The 17,215-nt window shown below is 42.6% G+C and overlaps 2 protein-coding genes across 15 annotated transcripts in view; one reads left to right on the top strand and one right to left on the bottom strand.

The window, feature by feature from the left end:
• YARS1 (tyrosyl-tRNA synthetase 1) overlaps positions 1 to 10,407 on the bottom strand; it is a 30,959-nt gene extending 20,552 nt beyond the window's left edge. The window contains exons 1-4 of one of the 4 annotated variants that reach the window (XM_025447226.3): positions 10,171 to 10,310; positions 7,027 to 7,200; positions 6,651 to 6,797; positions 6,336 to 6,511 (exon numbers count right to left, since the gene is read on the bottom strand). In XM_025447226.3, coding sequence (XP_025303011.1) covers positions 6,336 to 6,511; positions 6,651 to 6,797; positions 7,027 to 7,044 — 341 coding nt within the window. In that variant the 5' untranslated portion in view covers positions 7,045 to 7,200; positions 10,171 to 10,310. Of the gene's footprint in view, positions 1 to 6,335; positions 6,512 to 6,650; positions 6,798 to 7,026; positions 7,201 to 9,583; positions 9,725 to 10,170 lie in introns of those variants that run through there. The other 3 variants (XM_025447229.3, XM_025447228.3, XM_025447225.3) reach the window with 3 other exon arrangements.
• Positions 1 to 17,215, top strand: part of LOC112659974 (S100P binding protein) — a 52,698-nt gene that overhangs the window by 3,812 nt on the left and 31,671 nt on the right. For 7 of the 11 annotated variants that reach the window (XR_004813681.2, XM_025447236.3, XM_035713223.2 and 4 more), the window contains exon 1: positions 10,532 to 10,673. The gene's annotated coding sequence lies outside the window, so the exon portion shown is untranslated. Of the gene's footprint in view, positions 1 to 9,538; positions 9,626 to 9,935; positions 9,959 to 10,439; positions 10,468 to 10,531; positions 10,674 to 17,215 lie in introns of those variants that run through there. The other 4 variants (XM_049104814.1, XM_049104812.1, XM_049104813.1 and 1 more) reach the window with 4 other exon arrangements.

Raw genomic sequence — 17,215 nt, 5'->3', positions numbered from 1 at the left:
GAAGCAGGCTCTTCCCAGGAGCCCGATGTGGGACTTGGTCTTGGATCCCGGGATCACAACCTGAGCCCAAGGCAGCCACCCAACCGCTGAGCCACCTAGGCGTCCCAACATGAGTGGTTTCTTACTGAAGTTTTAATCTAATTTTCTTTGAATAATCAAGGAGGTTCATTTCCATATATTTATTGGTCATTTGATTTCTTCTGTGAAACGCCTATGTCTTTTTCTACTGGACTAATTTTTTTGACAGTTGAATTTGTAGTTTTTGACAAATACAGGATGTTAATATTTGCCAGTTATGTGTTTTAAATATTTTCTCCCTGTTGGTTGCTTGCCTTTTTACTTTATTTTACTTTTGATTTACTGAAGGTCTTAATTTCTTTTTTCTTTTTTAGATTTTATTTATTTATTCATGAGAGACACAGTGAGGCAGAGACACAGGCAGAGGGAGAAGCAGGCTCCATGCCAGCAGCCTGACGTGGGACTCGATCCCGGGTCTCCAGATCACACCCTGGGCTGAAGGCGGCGCTAAACTGCCGAGCCACCCAGGCTGCCCCTGAAAGTCTTAATTTTAATTTGAATTCATCAGTCTTTTCCTGTAGTTTGTGCTTTTGGTGTGTTTTGTTGAATTTTCCATGCCTTGAGATTAAAAGATAGCTTTGTGTATGTACGGTCTTTTAAATGTTTCATAGTTTGGCCTTTACAGTTAAATCTTTAATCCACTTAGAATGAAGGGATCATTTTTTTCCCATATGGATAACTAATGGTCTTTGCACCATATTTTCTTAAAAAGTTCATTCTTTCTCTGCTGATCTGTAATGCTGGCTCTGTCATAAATTAAATTTCCATATTTATGAGGATCTATTTCTGAATTTTCTAGTCTGTTTCAATGGTTAATGCTCTATCCCTATACTATATAAATGAGAAAGGATTTGCTTGCTATCTAGGATACATATAAGGAACTCAAAAAAAAAAAAAAAGAAAGAAAGAAGAAAAATGGGCTACTTGCATAGATACTTCACAGACAAGGATACATAAATGACCAATAAAAACATGAAAATAATTTTTTTAGATAAATATTTTCAGGTAATTTACTCTTACACTTGAATGGTAGTTTAGGTGGGCATAATTGTTTTCCTTTAGAATTTTATTTTCTTTTTTCTGATTATTTTTTTTGTAAAGAATTTTTATTTATTTATGAGAGACACAGAGAGAGAGAGAGAGGCAGAGACACAGGCAGAGGGAGAAGCAGGCTCCATGCAGGGAGCTGGACGTGGGACTCGATCCCGGGTCTCCAGGATCACACTCCGGGCTTCAGGCGGCGCTAAACTGCTGCGCCAACCGGGGCTGCCCTATTTTTTCTTTTAAAGATTCTTTTTTTTTTTTTTTCTTTTAAAGATTCTATTTTTAGGACGCCTGGGTGGTTCAGTGGTTGAGTGTCTGCCTTGGGCTCAGGAAGTGATCCTCAGGTCCTGGGATCCAACCCCACTTCTCCTTCTGCCTATGTCTCTGCCTCTCTCTGTGTCTCTCATGAATAAATAAACAAATCTTTAAAAAAATAAATAAAGATTGTATTTTTAAGTAATCTCTACACCCAACATGGGGCTTGAGCCTGTATGACTGAGATCAAGAGACCAAGCCAGCCACGCATCCCTCCCTCAGAAGTTTAAAGGCTTTGCATCATCACCCTTTGGTTGTCAGTGTTCCTTTTCAGAAATGCAAAGCCATCTTGATTCCTGAAATTTTGTATGTGACTTCTTTTGTCCTTTTGGAACTTTGTAATACACTTTATTTATTGTTCCTAGTGTTGTGAAATTTCAAGATAGTGCACTTTAGCATGGGTTTATTTTCATCCATTGTGCCAGGCACTTGATGGGTCCCTTCACTCTGGAAACTCAAGTCATTTACTTGTTCTATAAATTATTTCATTGATGATTTCCTTCCCTGATTCTTTGTTCTCTTTTCTGGAACAATTATTATTCAAATATTGGACCTCCTGGCCTAGTACTCCAATTTTCTTTCTTTCTTTTTTTTTCCTACTATGTTCTGTGAGGCCATAGAAACCAAAGTTCAATCCCATATAATTCAATGAGGTCTCTTGAGGTGCTACTAGTCTTAGTGTTCTATTAATTATATCTTACAGATTATAAAATCCATTTTTTGCATTTTATTTATTTATTTTTTTAAGATTTCATTTATTTATTCATGAGAGACAGAGAGAGAGAGGCAGAGACATAGGTAGAGGGAGAAGCAGGCTCCATGCCGGGAGCCCAATGTGGGACTCCATCTCAGGATTCCAGGATCATGCCCTGAGGTGGAAGGCAGACGCTCAACCATGGAGCCATCCAGGCATCCCCCAAGATTTTATTTAATTTTTTAAAATTTTTAAAAAAGATTTTATTTATTTATTCATGAGTATACACAGAGAGAAGAGAGAGAGAGGCAGAGACACAGGCAGAGGGAGAAGCAGGCCCCACGCAGGGAGCCCAACGTGGGACTCGATCCAGGGTCTCCAGGATCACACCGTGGGCTGCAGGCGGCGCTAAACCGCTGAGCCACCGGGGCTGCCCTATTTTTTTAATTTTTAAAAAAGATTTTATTTATTCATTCATGAGAGACACAGAGAGAGAGAGAGAGAGAGGCAGAGACACAGGCAGAGGGAGAAGCAAGCCCCATGCAGGGAGCCCGATGCGGGACTCCATCCCAGGACTCCAAGATTATGCCCTGGGCCGAAGACAGGCACTAAACTGCTGAGCCATCTAAGGATACCCCCCCAAGATTGATTGATTGATTGATTGATTGATTGATTTAAAGATTTTATTTATTTATTCATGAGAGACACAGAGAGAGAGAGAGAGAGAGAGAGAGAGAGAGAGAGAGAGAGAGAGGCAGAGGGAGAAGCAGGCTCCATGCAGGGAGTCCAACGTGGGACTCCATCACAGGTCCCCAGGATCAGGCCCTGGGCTGAAGGCGGCGCTAAACCACTGAGCCACCCGGGCTGCCCCCCAAATTTTATTTTATTTATTTATTTATTTTTTATTTTTATTTTTTTCCAAAATTTTATTTTTAAGTAATCTTTACACTCAACGTGGGGCTCAAACTTAAATCCCTGAGATAAAAAAAAGTTGCATGCTCTACTGATTGAGCCAGCCATGCGCCTCTGAAATAAATACCTCTGTATTCCCACTTTTGTTTGGTTTCCAGCCACTGAGTATTCTTGACTAATTTATCAATTGACTGATTTGAAGCATTCAGAAAGTTTAAAAAATATTTTATCCAGCATTTTTAATTGTTTCCCATAGTAGGTCTGGTTAGAATACCCACTGTGCCAGACTGCTGGAAGCAAAAAGTTCTTATTTACATCTCAAATACTCTTACAGTTTTTTTGTCCATCTCTCTGGGTTGCATTCTGGGTGAATCTCTTAGTACTATCTCTCACATCTACAGTTTTATTTTCAACTTTGTTCAGTCTAGAGTTGATGCCATCTATCAGTTTGTGGGTTTTTTTGCTTTTTTGTTTTAAAGTTTATATTATTATTTATAATTGTGTTTTGTTTATAATGTCTACACCTAAGGTGGGGCTCGAACTCACAACCCTGAAATCAAGAGCCATGAGCTCTTCTGAGCCAGCCAGGTGCCCCTGTAGTGTTTTTTCGTTTGGTTTGGTTTGGCTTTAATGACTGAGTTTTACATTTCCGAGATTTGTAAACGATTCTTTTATTTCTATATATTCATGTTTCGTTTTTGCCTCTCTCTCTTCTATCATTTCTTTTTAAAACATGGATGCTATTGCTTGGCATGTTAGAACTTATGTCTTTTTGGTAATATCATGGATATAACACTCATGAATGGTGGGCAGCTTGGTTTAATTCTTGGTATGCATACAGCTGAGTCTCCACAGGCCAAAGCTTGATAAAAGTCCCTAATGACCCAAGCAGGTGACTAATAGTGCCCCCACTCCCTGGCTCTACTTTCCTTGAGGGGTAGGAATGGGAATGAGAAGAGGGTAAAAAAGCCCTACTTTATCCTCTGGCTTTAAGCAGTAAGCCTGGTTTGTCTCCACCACTGGCTTCCTGATTAGAGCCCAGCAAACCTGTAACTTCAGCCCAACTCACCAATTTGCATTTCAATTCTGTTTCTCTTACCACAGAGATGTTATGCTTGTCTTTTGAATCTGGGTAGGTCCTCTGTTTCTTTAATGTTTTTATCTATCATTGCTGTTGTTTAGAACAGAGGTAGTATATCAAAGTGTATACTTACAAAGCTATCTTCCTTTGAAGTCACTTTTGTATATATAAAAATATCAAGTCACTTTGAAGTAAGGTAGCTTTATGTATCCCATCTTCCCATACCCCAAATTCTGTTCAGTTCTGGGAGAATAAAAGCCTTCCCTGAATCATTTACTGTTATAATGCCAGTACCTAGAACAGAATCTGGCACATAGTAAAAACTCAGTAAGTGTTTGCATGACTCAATCCCTTACCTTCAGGTCTCTGTCTAATATCTTCTTATCATGGAGGTCTTCTCTAGCCACCCTATCTACATAGAAACCCCCCACTCCTCAAGAACTTTCTCTCCTCTGCCTGCCTGCTTTGTAGCACCTGTCACCATCTGACACAGTGTGTGTGTGTGTGTGTGTGTGTGTATACACACACATATATAAAGTAATTGATATATACATAGATAGATAGATAGATAGATAACTTTTCATGTTTCCTTTGGCCATATTCCTTTGATGAAATGTAAGCCCCATTATGATAGGGGTTTTTGTTTTCATTTATTTTTGTATACCCAGGACCTAGATGGTGCTTACCATCTAGTAAGTGCTCCGTAATATCTGTAGAACAAATGTAAAAATAAATGAAATTGCAGGCACTCTACTGAAGCTGTGGATTCAAACACCTGTTTATGTAAGAAAGTTATGTGCCTTATTTAAAACTCTAAATGTCCAACAGTGAGGAATGCTAAATAAAATTATGATCAGGGTGCCTGGGTGGCTCAGTTGGTTAATTGTCCGACTCATGGTATTGGCTCAGGTCATAGTCTCGGGGTTGTGGGATCAAGCACGCATCAGGTTCTGTGCTTAGTGCAGAGTCTGCTTGTCCCTCTCCCTCTGTACCTCTCCCAACCCACTCGCTTGTTCTCTCTCAAATAAATAAATAAAATCTTAAAAAACAAAAGATAGGGATCCCTGGGTGGCTCAGCGGTTTAGCACCTGCCTTTGGCCCGGGGTGCGATCCTGGAGTCCCGGGATCGAGTCCTGCATCGGGCTCCCTGCATGGAGCCTGCTTCTCCCTCTGCCTGTGTCTCTGCCTCTCTCTCTCTTTCTCTCCCTATCATAAATAAATAAATAAATAAATCTTAAAAAAACAAAAACAAAAACAAAAAACCAAAAGATAATTATGATCAATGAAGTTAAAAAAAAAATGAACTTGTAGGCAAGAGATCTGGGTTCACATCCTGGCTCTTCTGTTTACCGCAAGTACGAACCTGAGAAAGTTACATCTGAATCTGTTTCCTTATCTGTGAAATAGGACACACCAATGCTTACCTTAAAAAGTTGTTCTAAGGGTTTACGTGAAAAAGTGACCAGTAGTGATGCATGGCTTAACTGAGGTTTTAAAAGTCAAACAATGTGAAGACTATGAGGCAGCATGGAGGAATTATTTAGGAAATTACTGAAGTTAAAAAAATCAGAACACAAAATCGCATCTATGCTAATATTACAAATGTGAATAAAATTGATAAAGATATGAAGCAATAAATTGTTGGGGAGGTGAGAAACAAGTGAAATATTTTTCTTTCACATTTCTTATTTTTTTTATATATTCATTCATTCATTCATTCATGAGACACAGAGAGAGAAAGGCAGAGACACAGGCAGAGGCAGAACAGACTCCATGCAGGAAGCCCAATGTGGCACTTGATCCCAGGACTCCAGCATCATTCCCTGGGCCAAAGGTAGGCGCTAAACCACTGAGCCACCCAGAGATCCCACTTTCACATTTCTTTGATCATTATTTGCTGAGGCTGGAAGGAAGAAGGGAGCTGAATTGTTTATCATCTTTCTCCCATATGATGTGGGCTCTGCAAGGCCAAGGACTTTGTTTTGGTTACATTCTTATCTCTAGCAAAATGGATAGTACACAGGCATTTACTAGTCAGTACATTTTTGATGGATGACTTAAAAGGACAAAGAATATAAATTTTTTAATAGTTTTTAATTGGTAGGGCCAAAGCACTTCTAAATCCAAATTTAAGGAGTGCCTAAATTCCACAGACCTGTAATTAGTTAGGAGCATAAGAGTCACAAGGAGCGTGGATGATTTAGAACTTACTTGCTGAGCTGGTAATCAGTGCCTTTGATGAACTTGAGCTTTTCCAAGGGCACACCAATGCTTTCCAGCATTGCCTTGATCACATTCTCATAGTAGCTGGTTCGGAGTTCTAGAAGTTCCCATGGAGCTTTCATGTTATCCAAGTATGCATGAAGGTCCGCAAATAGAATCGTTACCTGGACATTAAGAGATAAGGCACCACCAAATGTAAATTTGTCCAAGTACCTCCGAACCCGCCTCTCTGCCCTGCCCTTGTTAAATCTCTTTTTTGGCCATTCCCCAAGGAATGCTTGTTTATAGAACATTATTTCTTACCTCACATCCTGCTTTCAGGAAGTCTGCAATCTTAGACATAGGCACGAAGTAAGCCACATGTGGCTTGCCTGTGGTTGCTGTTCCCCAGTAAACTTTAAGTTCCCGCTCTTTGAGTATCTCCTTCAGCTTCTCTTCCCCTAGAACCTCCTGTTGTGGAAGCAGAAGAGCTGGTTTAATGCTGGTGCCCCACCTTGCTCATCCTTTACCTTGTGACAAGGCAAACAAAGGCATGTGTCACTGAGGGTCTAAGGTCAGAGCCAGGAGGGAGGTCCAGCCATGTTCTCAGTGCTGAGGGAGAGCCAGCCTAAGTTGGTGCTGTTGCTAGTACCACTGCAGTGATATGCCACTGATGTTAGGGAATGGGACATGTCCCTACCTGCATCTTCCCCTCCATCCACTAGAACTCATGTTCCTTCCTTTCGAGCCAATTCTTGAAATAGCTGTCACTTCTTCTGGTCTTTATTCCTCATCTCCCACTCCAGTTGAATTCCATACAGCATCACACCACTGAAAATGCTCTGGCTAAGATCACAGATGACTCTCATTGTTGCTAAATTCAATGAAAATTTTTAATTTTTTAAAATTTTAAAAAAGATTTTATTTATTTATTCATGAGAGACAGAGAGAGAGAGGGGCAGAGACATAGGCAGAGGGATAAGCAGACTCCAATGCAGGGAGCCCGAAGTGGGACTCGATCGCCAGACCCTGGAATCACGCCCTGAGCCAAAGGCAGATGCCCAACCGCTGAGCCACCCAGCCATCCCTCAATGAAAATTTTTTAGTCCTCACTTTCTCACTCCATCCCTAAATACTCCCCTCTTTTGGTCCTTCATTTTTCTATTCTCTTAAGTTTTCCTCCTGTTTCTCTGGCTGCTGCTTCAGCGTCCTTTGCAGCTGTACTTCCTAATCATTAAATATTAGCAATCCTTGCAGCCCTCTCTCTTCTCTTTACATTCTCCCTAACTGATCCCTTTCACGTTGCTTCAATTATTACTTATAAGTTAGTAACTACCAAGTCTCCTGCTCACATCCATATATGGAACAATGTACTTGTTATCAACCCAGTTAATTCAAAATCAACTTGTTCGAAATTAACCTCCTGCTCTCACCTTCCCGCCTCACTCCCCACCCATCTTTTTCACTTACAGTTTCACCCAAGTGCAGTAAATGGTACTGTCATTTACCAAGTTGCCAAAGTTACCAAAGCTCCTACCTAAATCCTCCTCCTTCTCTCTGCCTCCATACCACCACCCTAGTCTAGGTCACTATCAGATCCCACCAGGACCTACTACTACCCACCTAATAGGACTCCTGTTATCTATTCTTGCTCCCTCCAGTCTATGTTCCAGAAGGCAGCCAGAGAGATCTCTAAAATGCAAAACTTGATTAACTCATTCACCTATTTAATACTTTAATGGTTTCCTTTTGCCAGAAGACAATATTGGAAAAATCCTAATAGCTCAGTATGCTGCTAATAAAAGAGATTTTAGTGATTCTTCAAGTGATAGTTTGGGGAGGCTGTTAGAAGCCATGAAAGGCAGAAACTGTTTTGCTGGATTGAATCATCTATTAGCAGGACTTGTTAAAATCTGTTTCGAGGCAGCTGGAGTCTGGATCCTGCACTTCCAAGCCCCTGACTATTTGGAACTTGGGGGAATTCTTGCCACTCAAGGAAAGGTCACATCACTTACCCTTTAAAACCTGAGTCAACACCATTAGCTTTTTGTATCTTTTGTCCCCAACCAGCATTATTTTTGTGGAAAGAGACTAGGATAAAGAATCTGGCTAAGAGGAAGCACGTAAAAATTACTCGTTAAGATCAAGTTATGAGTGGAAAGAACCCAAATGTCCACCAACTGATGAATGCAGAAACAAAATCTAATATATTCATATAATCATAAATATTTTTCAGCCGTAAGGAATAAAGTTTGGTAGATGTGACAGCATGGATGAAACTTGAAAACATGCTAAGTGAAAGAAATGAGACATAAAACCCACACATTACATGATTCTATTCATATGAAATGTTCAGAATAGGCAAATTAAAGACAGCAAGTAGATTAGTGTTCCCCTAGGGCTGCAGGGAGGGGGGAAATGGGCAGTGATTGTCAAATGGGTACAGGTTTTATTTTGGTGATGAAAATGTTCTGGAATCAGATAGTGGTGCTAACTGTACAATCTTGTGACTATACTAAAACCCACAGAAATGCACTTTCTTTTTCTTTTTTTTCTTAAGATTTAACCTATTTATTTGAGAGAGAGACAGCACGAGCATGAGAGAGCACAAGTGGTGGAGAGGGAGAAGCAGGGTGCCCATCAAGCAGGGAGCCTGATGCGGGGGGAGGGGGGGGGCAATCTCAGGACGGTGGGATCACGACCTGAACCAAAGGCAGATGCTTAACCAACTGAGCCACCCAGGGACCCCAAAATGTACACTTTAAAGGGATGAATTTTTTGGTACGTGAATTGTATCTCAAAAAAGGATTAAAAAAAAAAAAAAACCCAAGCTGTGGCCTAACCAACGTGTATATCACTGCTCTTAGAATAAACTTCACTTTTAAACACAGCCTGAAAGGCCCTCATGACCTGGTTCCTGCCTACTCCTTTTCAACAAACAAGTAAAACACATAGTATCAGATGGTGGTACTTCAGCAGACAAACAACAGTGAAAAAGACTATAGAGGAAATGAGACAGTTCTGGTGGCAGGGGGTTTGTTATTTAAATAAAGTCGTCAGGAAAGGCCTTCTCTATATTGTGACAATAGAGGCCAGAAAGAGGTAAGGAAAGGAGCAATATAAATATTTATTAATATTTGATCTGCACTTTGCTCACTCTACTCCAGCCCAATTAGCCTTCTCTCTGAACCAGTGTTCTTTCTCCGCTCTAGGTCTTGACTTGGCTTCCTTCTACCTAAAATGACCCCCCAACTCACTCTTCTTCAGGTTAACTTCTACTCCTGCAGTTCCCGGAGACGGTAAGAACAGATGTGGAGTGAAGTGATTTGCATCATCTAGGCGCAGTTTCGAGGTTACTTCCTCAGCCTTCCCTGACACTCCCTCCAGTCCTCGCCCCTAAATTCTTTCCAAAGCCCCACGGATAGTACTTTGCAGTACTTGTTTCAAAATGTAACCAAGTTTTCGAATTAGGGGGTCTTTCTTAACGTCCAGTTCCCTCCAGACAAGCCCTGGGAGGGCAGGGCTCTGACGTATCCCCAGTGCCATGCACCACGCCTGGCACATAATAGGGTGGGTGGGGTGGGAGTCCTGGATTCAAGGCTCGACCAACACAAGGTAACTGCACACAGGAGGTGAGCCCACTGTCATTTTTGTGCGACCGACATATCGCGGCTTGACTGGCTGACCGACCGACCAACCAGCAGCGAGGGCTGTAGCCTCTGGGCTGCCGCAGCGCGGAGTCCCCCGACCCTACACACTCAGGACCCGACAGTGAGGCTCAGGGTCACTGGACCTCGAGCCCCCAGTCCCCCCCAACAGCGTAGTTCCAACCCTGAGGCCCGACCTGCAGGTTCCGGGTGATAAGGTGCAGCTTCTCTTCAGGGCTCGGAGCGTCCCCCATGGCTCCGCCGCCCCTATCTCCCGCGCTTAGCCCGGCACCGCGCCGCTTCCTCGGTCGCCGCCGCCGCCGCGTGCCGGGAACTGTCACGCGGGCCGAGTTAGGTTGCATCAGCTGAACTCGTCGCTCGGCTTGCTCGGCCTGAACCCTTCGCCTAAGAGTGGCGAGGAGAGTCCGGAGCAACTGAGAGTCGAGCGGGTCGATGAGACGGGAAAGGGGCGGAGCCAGTAGGCAGGCGAGGCGGTACGGAGGGCGGGGTTGCGGCGCCTGCGCGGGGCACAACCCCCCGAGGGGCGGGGTGGTTTCCTGCCAATCACTGCCCGTTTGCCCGCCCCCTTGCGCTGGCCCGACAGCCTCGGGTGGGGGAGGTCGGGGAGGGGGCGATAAAATGGCGCAGGGGGCGGAGTGAGGCGCAGTCGTTCGCCCAGGCTTCGGCCCCGCTTCCGGAGGTGAAGAGCGGGAGGGATGAGGGGGTCTTCGTTCCCGGCTGGGAGGGGGATGGGGGCGCCTGTTGCTTCTCCAGGGGGCCGTACATGCCCGTCCACCCCGTTGAAGGGTTGGGAGGCCTTTGCCCTGCTGGGAGAGGGCTGGTTGTCGTTCCTCAGGTGATGGCGGCGGGAGGGGGAGTGTCCCTGCGCCCCACCTCCCGTCGGCGGGCGGTAGATGAGGAAGAGGAAGGCTGTGGGGTCACCTGCGAGGCAGGGACCTCCGCCAGTCTCCCTGCCCAGCGAGGGTGGAGGAGGAGGAGTGTGTCGGGGGTGCTGGCGGTGCCGCTGTCCCGGCCCCAAGGGGGGGCTGTTGCTGGGGAGAGGATCGCGGTCTTCCCGCCGCGGCTGGCGGGTGGGGGAGGGAGAGGATGACCCACCCCTGGGGCTGGCGGGGCCGCGGTCCCGCTGAGTTGTGGGTGTGAGTGACCACCCTCGGGGGGAGGGGTGCACCACGCAGGCCTGCTGAGGGGTCAGTTGGGCCCCTGCGGGGGGAGGGGCGGGAGCAAGCCCGCGCTTCTCCCGCCTTCCGCGGGGAGGCGGGAATTCTTGGTATTTTGGGGGGAGGGAGTAGGGAAGTGCGAAGGCCCAGCCCCGAGGGCGAAGCCGTTCTGAGGCCGTCGCATTGCTAGGGGAGAGCAGGGGGGAGCCCAAGCAGTATTCTACGGAGGGTGGACATGGGTTACCCTTACTCTTGGCTCTCAGGGCTGGAGGTGCCACCGGTTCCTGCCTGGGCCGGAGGGAAGGCGGCTGGCACCGCCGGGTTGACCCCCGGAGAGGGGAAAGATGTGATTGAATTGCCCACCTGCTGATCTCCAGTTTCTTGTGGATTTGTGAGAGGCTGCAAGCTTTAGCAATCCTGTCTAAATTATTTTTGAAACCTTTCCTTTTTAAAAAGAAACCTGTTGCTGCAGCTTAGTAGTATTTAGTTTCTGTGCCCCCGTGAGATGAGGGTCCTGGAATCCTTATCTAGTGAAATGCTCAGCTAAAGCAGAGATTTCCACCCCAGGTGGTTTTTCTGTCCTACAGTAGTATTTCCATTTCAAAGGAAGTTGCAGAATTCTTACAGATAATTCCAGTTCACTTTGATTTTGTTTAAATGTTATGCCCATTTTTATGGAGTGATAAAAGCCTAGTGAGTGAGTGTCTTTTGTGCTATGTGCCGCCTTACCTGTGGAGAAGGTTGGAAATCAAAGGCTTGGAAATAATCTTTGCCCTTGGCCATTCATATCAGATCTAGCTTGGTAATGGTCTTGGTTTTAGAACCTTGAAAGGAATATGGGATTGTATCTGGTGTTGCAATTTTAGTGGCCTGAATAAAATAAGACTTCGTGTTCTAAGGCAATAGGTTTTCTTAGGTAGGATAAAAATAGCAAGGGAACCAGTTTCTGAGGTTGCAGCTAGGTGGTTAGAGAACAGAGGGAGGGGGTGGTAAACTGAAGTGTGAAGAAGGGGGTGGACAGGTGAGAGAGATGTGGAAGGACAGAATAGGGTCACAGAAGGGATGGGGAGCAGAAGAATTAAGAGATAGACTTGGGAGATGGGAAAAATATTCCTCCCTTAAAGAGATCCTCATTTTAGGTGGAAGTTACAAAGCAAGTGCCAAGAAAGGCAGTTAACAGTAAAATGGTAGAGAAGTGCCGAGGCTGTCTTATGGAACTTCACTTTAGAACTTAATTTTATCTGAGATTTTTTCCCACCCTCTGGCAAATTCATTAAATATCAACTTTCATTAGTATATGGCTTTTAGGTTTAGAATACTTTTGTGAACATCCCCTCATTTGATTCTCATGATAATCTCTGTTTCAAGTTAACAGCGTATAATTATCCCCCATTTTTCAGATGAGTGTTCTCATCTGAATTGAGGTCCAGCGACTTTAAGTGACATGTGAGGTCTCTGAATTTTAGTTCAGTCCCTCTATACAGGATACTTCAGTAACTATTAGTTCAAAGGATTTGCCTGATATATTTTTATTTATTTATTTTTATTTTCTTAAAGATTTTATTTATTTATTCATGAGAGACACACAGAGAGAGGCAGAGACACAGGCAGAGGGAGAAGCAGGCTCCATGCAGGGAACCGGACGCGGGACTGGATCCTGGGTCTCCAGGATCAGGCCCTGGGCTGAAGGAGGTGCTAAACCGCTGAGCCACCTGGACTGCCCCTGCCTGATACTTTAGATGTCCACACAGCCTGGCCTTTAATTCAGTGGCAATATGGTTGAATGCTTGGTTAAATTAGAAGAGATTAGAGTATACTATTTCTTAACAAGCAAGGAACTAGATTAGTATTCTTTCCTGCCATTGCTATGCTTCATTAAGACTTTAGAGGGCAGAGAGGTGATGCTGGTGGGGTGAAGTAGAAACTATAACCACTACTTACTGAGCTTTTCCATTGTGCTTGCAGTAATAAGTGGTTTATGTTCATGGTCTCATTTAATTCTGGCAACACGTTGAGGTAGCTGCTGTGATGGTCCCTATTGTATAGGAGAGGACATTTGAAACTACAGAATGTAATCATTGCCTTTCTCTGCTGACTTCTTAATTAAAAAATATTTTTATTATTAATTTTTTTAAAGATTTATTTATTTATTCATGAGAGACAGAGGGAGAGAGGCAGAGACATAGGTGGAGGGAAAAGCAGGCTCCCCACAGGGAGCCCGACGAGGGACTCTATCCCGGATCCTGGGATCATGCCCTGAGCAGAAGGCAGACGCTCAACTGCTGAGCCACCCAGGCGTCCCTATTATTAAATATTTTAAACATATGAATTTATCGGAAGTAACGTAATGATACCATTATATACATCATTCAGCTTTATCTTATTGATGTAGGCAGGCTGAATCTGAAGGGGTCTCTCAGATACCAGCTGACAGGGTCCTTGGCTTCGCACAGGATGGAAATCAAATGTGAACCAGGAGCAAGTGAGCAGAGTTCATTGAATAGTGTGATAGAGGGGATCCCTGGGTGGCACAGTGGTTTGGTGCCTGCCTTTCGCCCAGGGCGTGATCCTGGAGACCCGGGATCGAGTCCCACATCGGGCTCCCAGTGCATGGAGCCTGCTTCTCCCTCCTCCTGTGTCTCTGCCTCTCTCTCTCTCTCTCTGTGTGACTATCATAAAAAAATAAAAATTAAAAAAAAAAAAGGAAGAAAAAAAATGAATAGTGTGATAGAGTATAGCAGATGAACTGTCTGGGAGACCCAGGAAATGAAAAGTTAAGTCTGTCACTTGAGGTTGTGGATTTATATTGGAAAGAGATCCAGGGTAAATATTCCTTCAGGAACCCAAGGTAGCCTCTGACCAAAGGTGAGTGTCAGGTGATCAATAGGTGTTATTACATTTATCACTGAAGGTAGGGTGCCAGTGTCAGCCATGGTTTGTTTGAAGCTAATGTCTAAGAACATGTTTGGGATCTGCTTCTTGGATGTTATCAGGTGTTTGGGGCCTAGGATAGAACTTAGAGAATGATTAACTTTCTTGTCTCCCCTTAGAGGGGCAACATAGCTTTGTTTTACTCAGATGCAAAATATAGAACATGAGTAAATGGGACTTAGCAGAGAAACAGGAGAAATGTAATCTTTCTAACATGGTTTCTCGGTCTCATTATGTTGCTCCTCCCTCTCCCCTTTTAGCCCCGGCACAGGGCTTGAACTCAAAACGCTGAGGTTGAGACCTGAGCTGATATCAAGAGACAGTTGCTTAACCAACTGAGCCACCCAGGCGCCCTGCCACGTATATCTATTTTTAAAGTAATTTCTATGTGCCCAATATGGGGCTCAAAACAACCTCAGGGTCAAGAGTCCCAGCCAGGTACCCCTTGGCATCTTTCATATAGGTCTTTAAAAAAAATTTTAAGAAATGAAACATTACAGATATAATTGAAGTTAATCATGCCTCCTTGCCATTTCTCTTCCCCTCTCCACCACCAGAGGTAACCATTATCCTGAATTTTGAGCTTCTTATTCCCATGCACGTTTTTATAATTTAATGATACATATATGTATCCATACACTATATGGTATTGTTTCTCTAACAAATTGCAAGAAAAAAGAAAGATGAGGAATCTATAGATTAGAATATAAAACATATCAGCCAGTTGTAGTGTGTAGATTTATTTGGATGCTGATTTTTTTTAATCCTTAAAAAGTAAGATGTTAAAATAATTGGGATACCCGAACCATGTATTTTATCGTAAGGAATCCTTGTTACTTACAGGTGAAATGATGTGGTACCTGGGATTTGCTTCAGTATAATCCAGTAAAGTGGAGGAGTAGATGGGACAAGATTTGCTATAGGTTGATAGTTGTTGGGGTTGAGTGATAGGCATGTGGGGTTTGTTTTACTGTTATTTTTGTATATCCTTTAAGTTATGTGTAATAAAAGGCATTTTCTTAAATGAGGAATTAAAATTGTGGAGAGAATGATTTGTACAAGGTAAAAATTGTATTGTTTTGCATGCTTTTGCTCCCAAGCATGTTGGAACATTCCCTGAAAGAAGCTCAGGAAAGCCAGCTCTGTGCCTCTGGTTGTTATGTAGGAATTCTTTCACTTGTTATGAAGGATATTGATCATGTGTATATAGTCAAGTTTGCAAGTAACGATGTTTTTCTTCCAGTGAGACTTGGCCACATTTCTCATGTTCTTCCCTGGGAATTCAAGGGAAGCCTGTGTATAATAAAGTGGCTTAAATTATTTTTGCCAAGGGATCAGAGCCCTCTTCAGTATCTTTATCTTTCATAGTATATTAGAGAGTGTACTGAAATTAGAAGGCTCTGCCATTTGCTGACCAACCCTGGGCAAATCAATGACAAGGGTAGCAGAAAAGACATTACCTTTGGAATTAGAACTGGGTTTAGATCCTTGTTCTAGTATTAATTGGTCTGTGTGCTTGTTAAAGTGACTTAGTGCCTCTTAACTTTAGTTCCTAAGAGTGAACATTTATTGAACTCTTCATTTGTTCATGTCAGCTGCTTGAACTAGACTTTTTGGAAGGAGTTTGGATGAGAGTGGGGATAGTGACTCAGAAAGGGCTTTTCAGAAATATAGGTCCTTAACTTCAGTGCCTGTGATACTTGTGCTTGACACCTAAAACTTTAAGTAGAATTTTTCTTAGTGCAGCCTAAAGAAATAATATAAAATAATCCCGTCACTGGGCAGAGAAAATTACTTTTCTCTTCATAGAGGCACCTACTTCAATGCCTGCAGTACCTGGAACTCTCTCATACAATGCTGGAATATTGGTAAAAATAAGATAAAAAGTCTTAGCAGCCTAAGTTTAAATACAACAGAAAGCTTAGTTTATTTGGTAAGGTCTACGTTACAGAGTTATGTTGAGGAGTTAAATTTGAAGTTTTAAAATGTTTCACAGTGCTTGATTTATAATAGGTATTTAATATTTCTTTCTGTCCCATCTCATAAGATGAGTAAATTTAAGTTTCTTTTTAAAATTTTTTATTTATTTATCCCCCAGTTTTATTGAGATAAAATTGATGTATAATAGTGCATATTATTTTAAGACATATGATATAATGATAAATGTACATATTACTAAATCATTACCACAGTAAGAGAAGTTATCATACATCACCTCACGTAGTTACAATTTTTTTTTCTCGTGATGAGAACTTTTAAAATCTATTCTCTTAGCAATTTTCAAATATAAAATACAGTATGGTTAACTATAGTCACCATGTTGTACATTATATAAATCCTAACTCTAAAGTTCTATAATTCCTCTCCTTTCCTTCTCTTTCTCCAGTACTTTATTGTCCATACCATTTTGTTTTCTCATATTGGTGCATAACTTTCAATGTTATCTCCCTAGGAGGATTATACATTTTTTTTAAGTAGGCTCCACACCCAGCATGGAGCCAAATGTGGGGCTCAAATTCACAACCACAAGATCAAGACCTGAGCAGAGATCAAGAGTTGGACACTTGACTGAGCCACCCAGAGAGCTGCATTATACATTCTTTAATGGTGGAAACCATATCTTTATTTTTAAGAAGTCCTATAGAAACATATTATCTTGTTCAGTGCTATATGATGATATTAGCTCAGAAAATGTTTTCTGAAAGAATGCATGAAATAAATATAAAATTCAGGATATGGAGGGAAAGTGGGGTGGGGGGAAATTTACAGTTAGAATGCTAATAAGGAATTTTCCAAATTATTAAGTTTAATGTTTAAGCATTTCTTACAGCTTCTCAGATGTTGACATGATATGTGAAATGGAAGTTTTTATCACCTTTCCTATCTAGAAAATTATTTATTTTTAAGATTTTATCTATTTATTCATGGGAGACACAGAGAGAGAGAGAGGCAGAGACACAGGCAGAAGGAGAAGCAGGCTCCATGCTGGGATCCCGGGTCTCCAGGATCATGACCTGGGCTGAAGGCAGTGTTAAACCGCTGATTAGATTAGGTCCATCATTGACTGTTTAAAAGCTAGGTTTTAAAGTAATATACAAATATTCAAGTAGAAAAGTAGAATGACCCTGAAGTC

The sequence above is a fragment of the Canis lupus genome, chromosome 2 (assembly GCF_003254725.2).
Source record: "Canis lupus dingo isolate Sandy chromosome 2, ASM325472v2, whole genome shotgun sequence".
NCBI classification, from domain to species: domain Eukaryota; kingdom Metazoa; phylum Chordata; class Mammalia; order Carnivora; family Canidae; genus Canis; species Canis lupus.
Note: the sequence above shows the minus strand (reverse complement) of the source record. Positions and strands in the feature narration are given on the sequence as shown.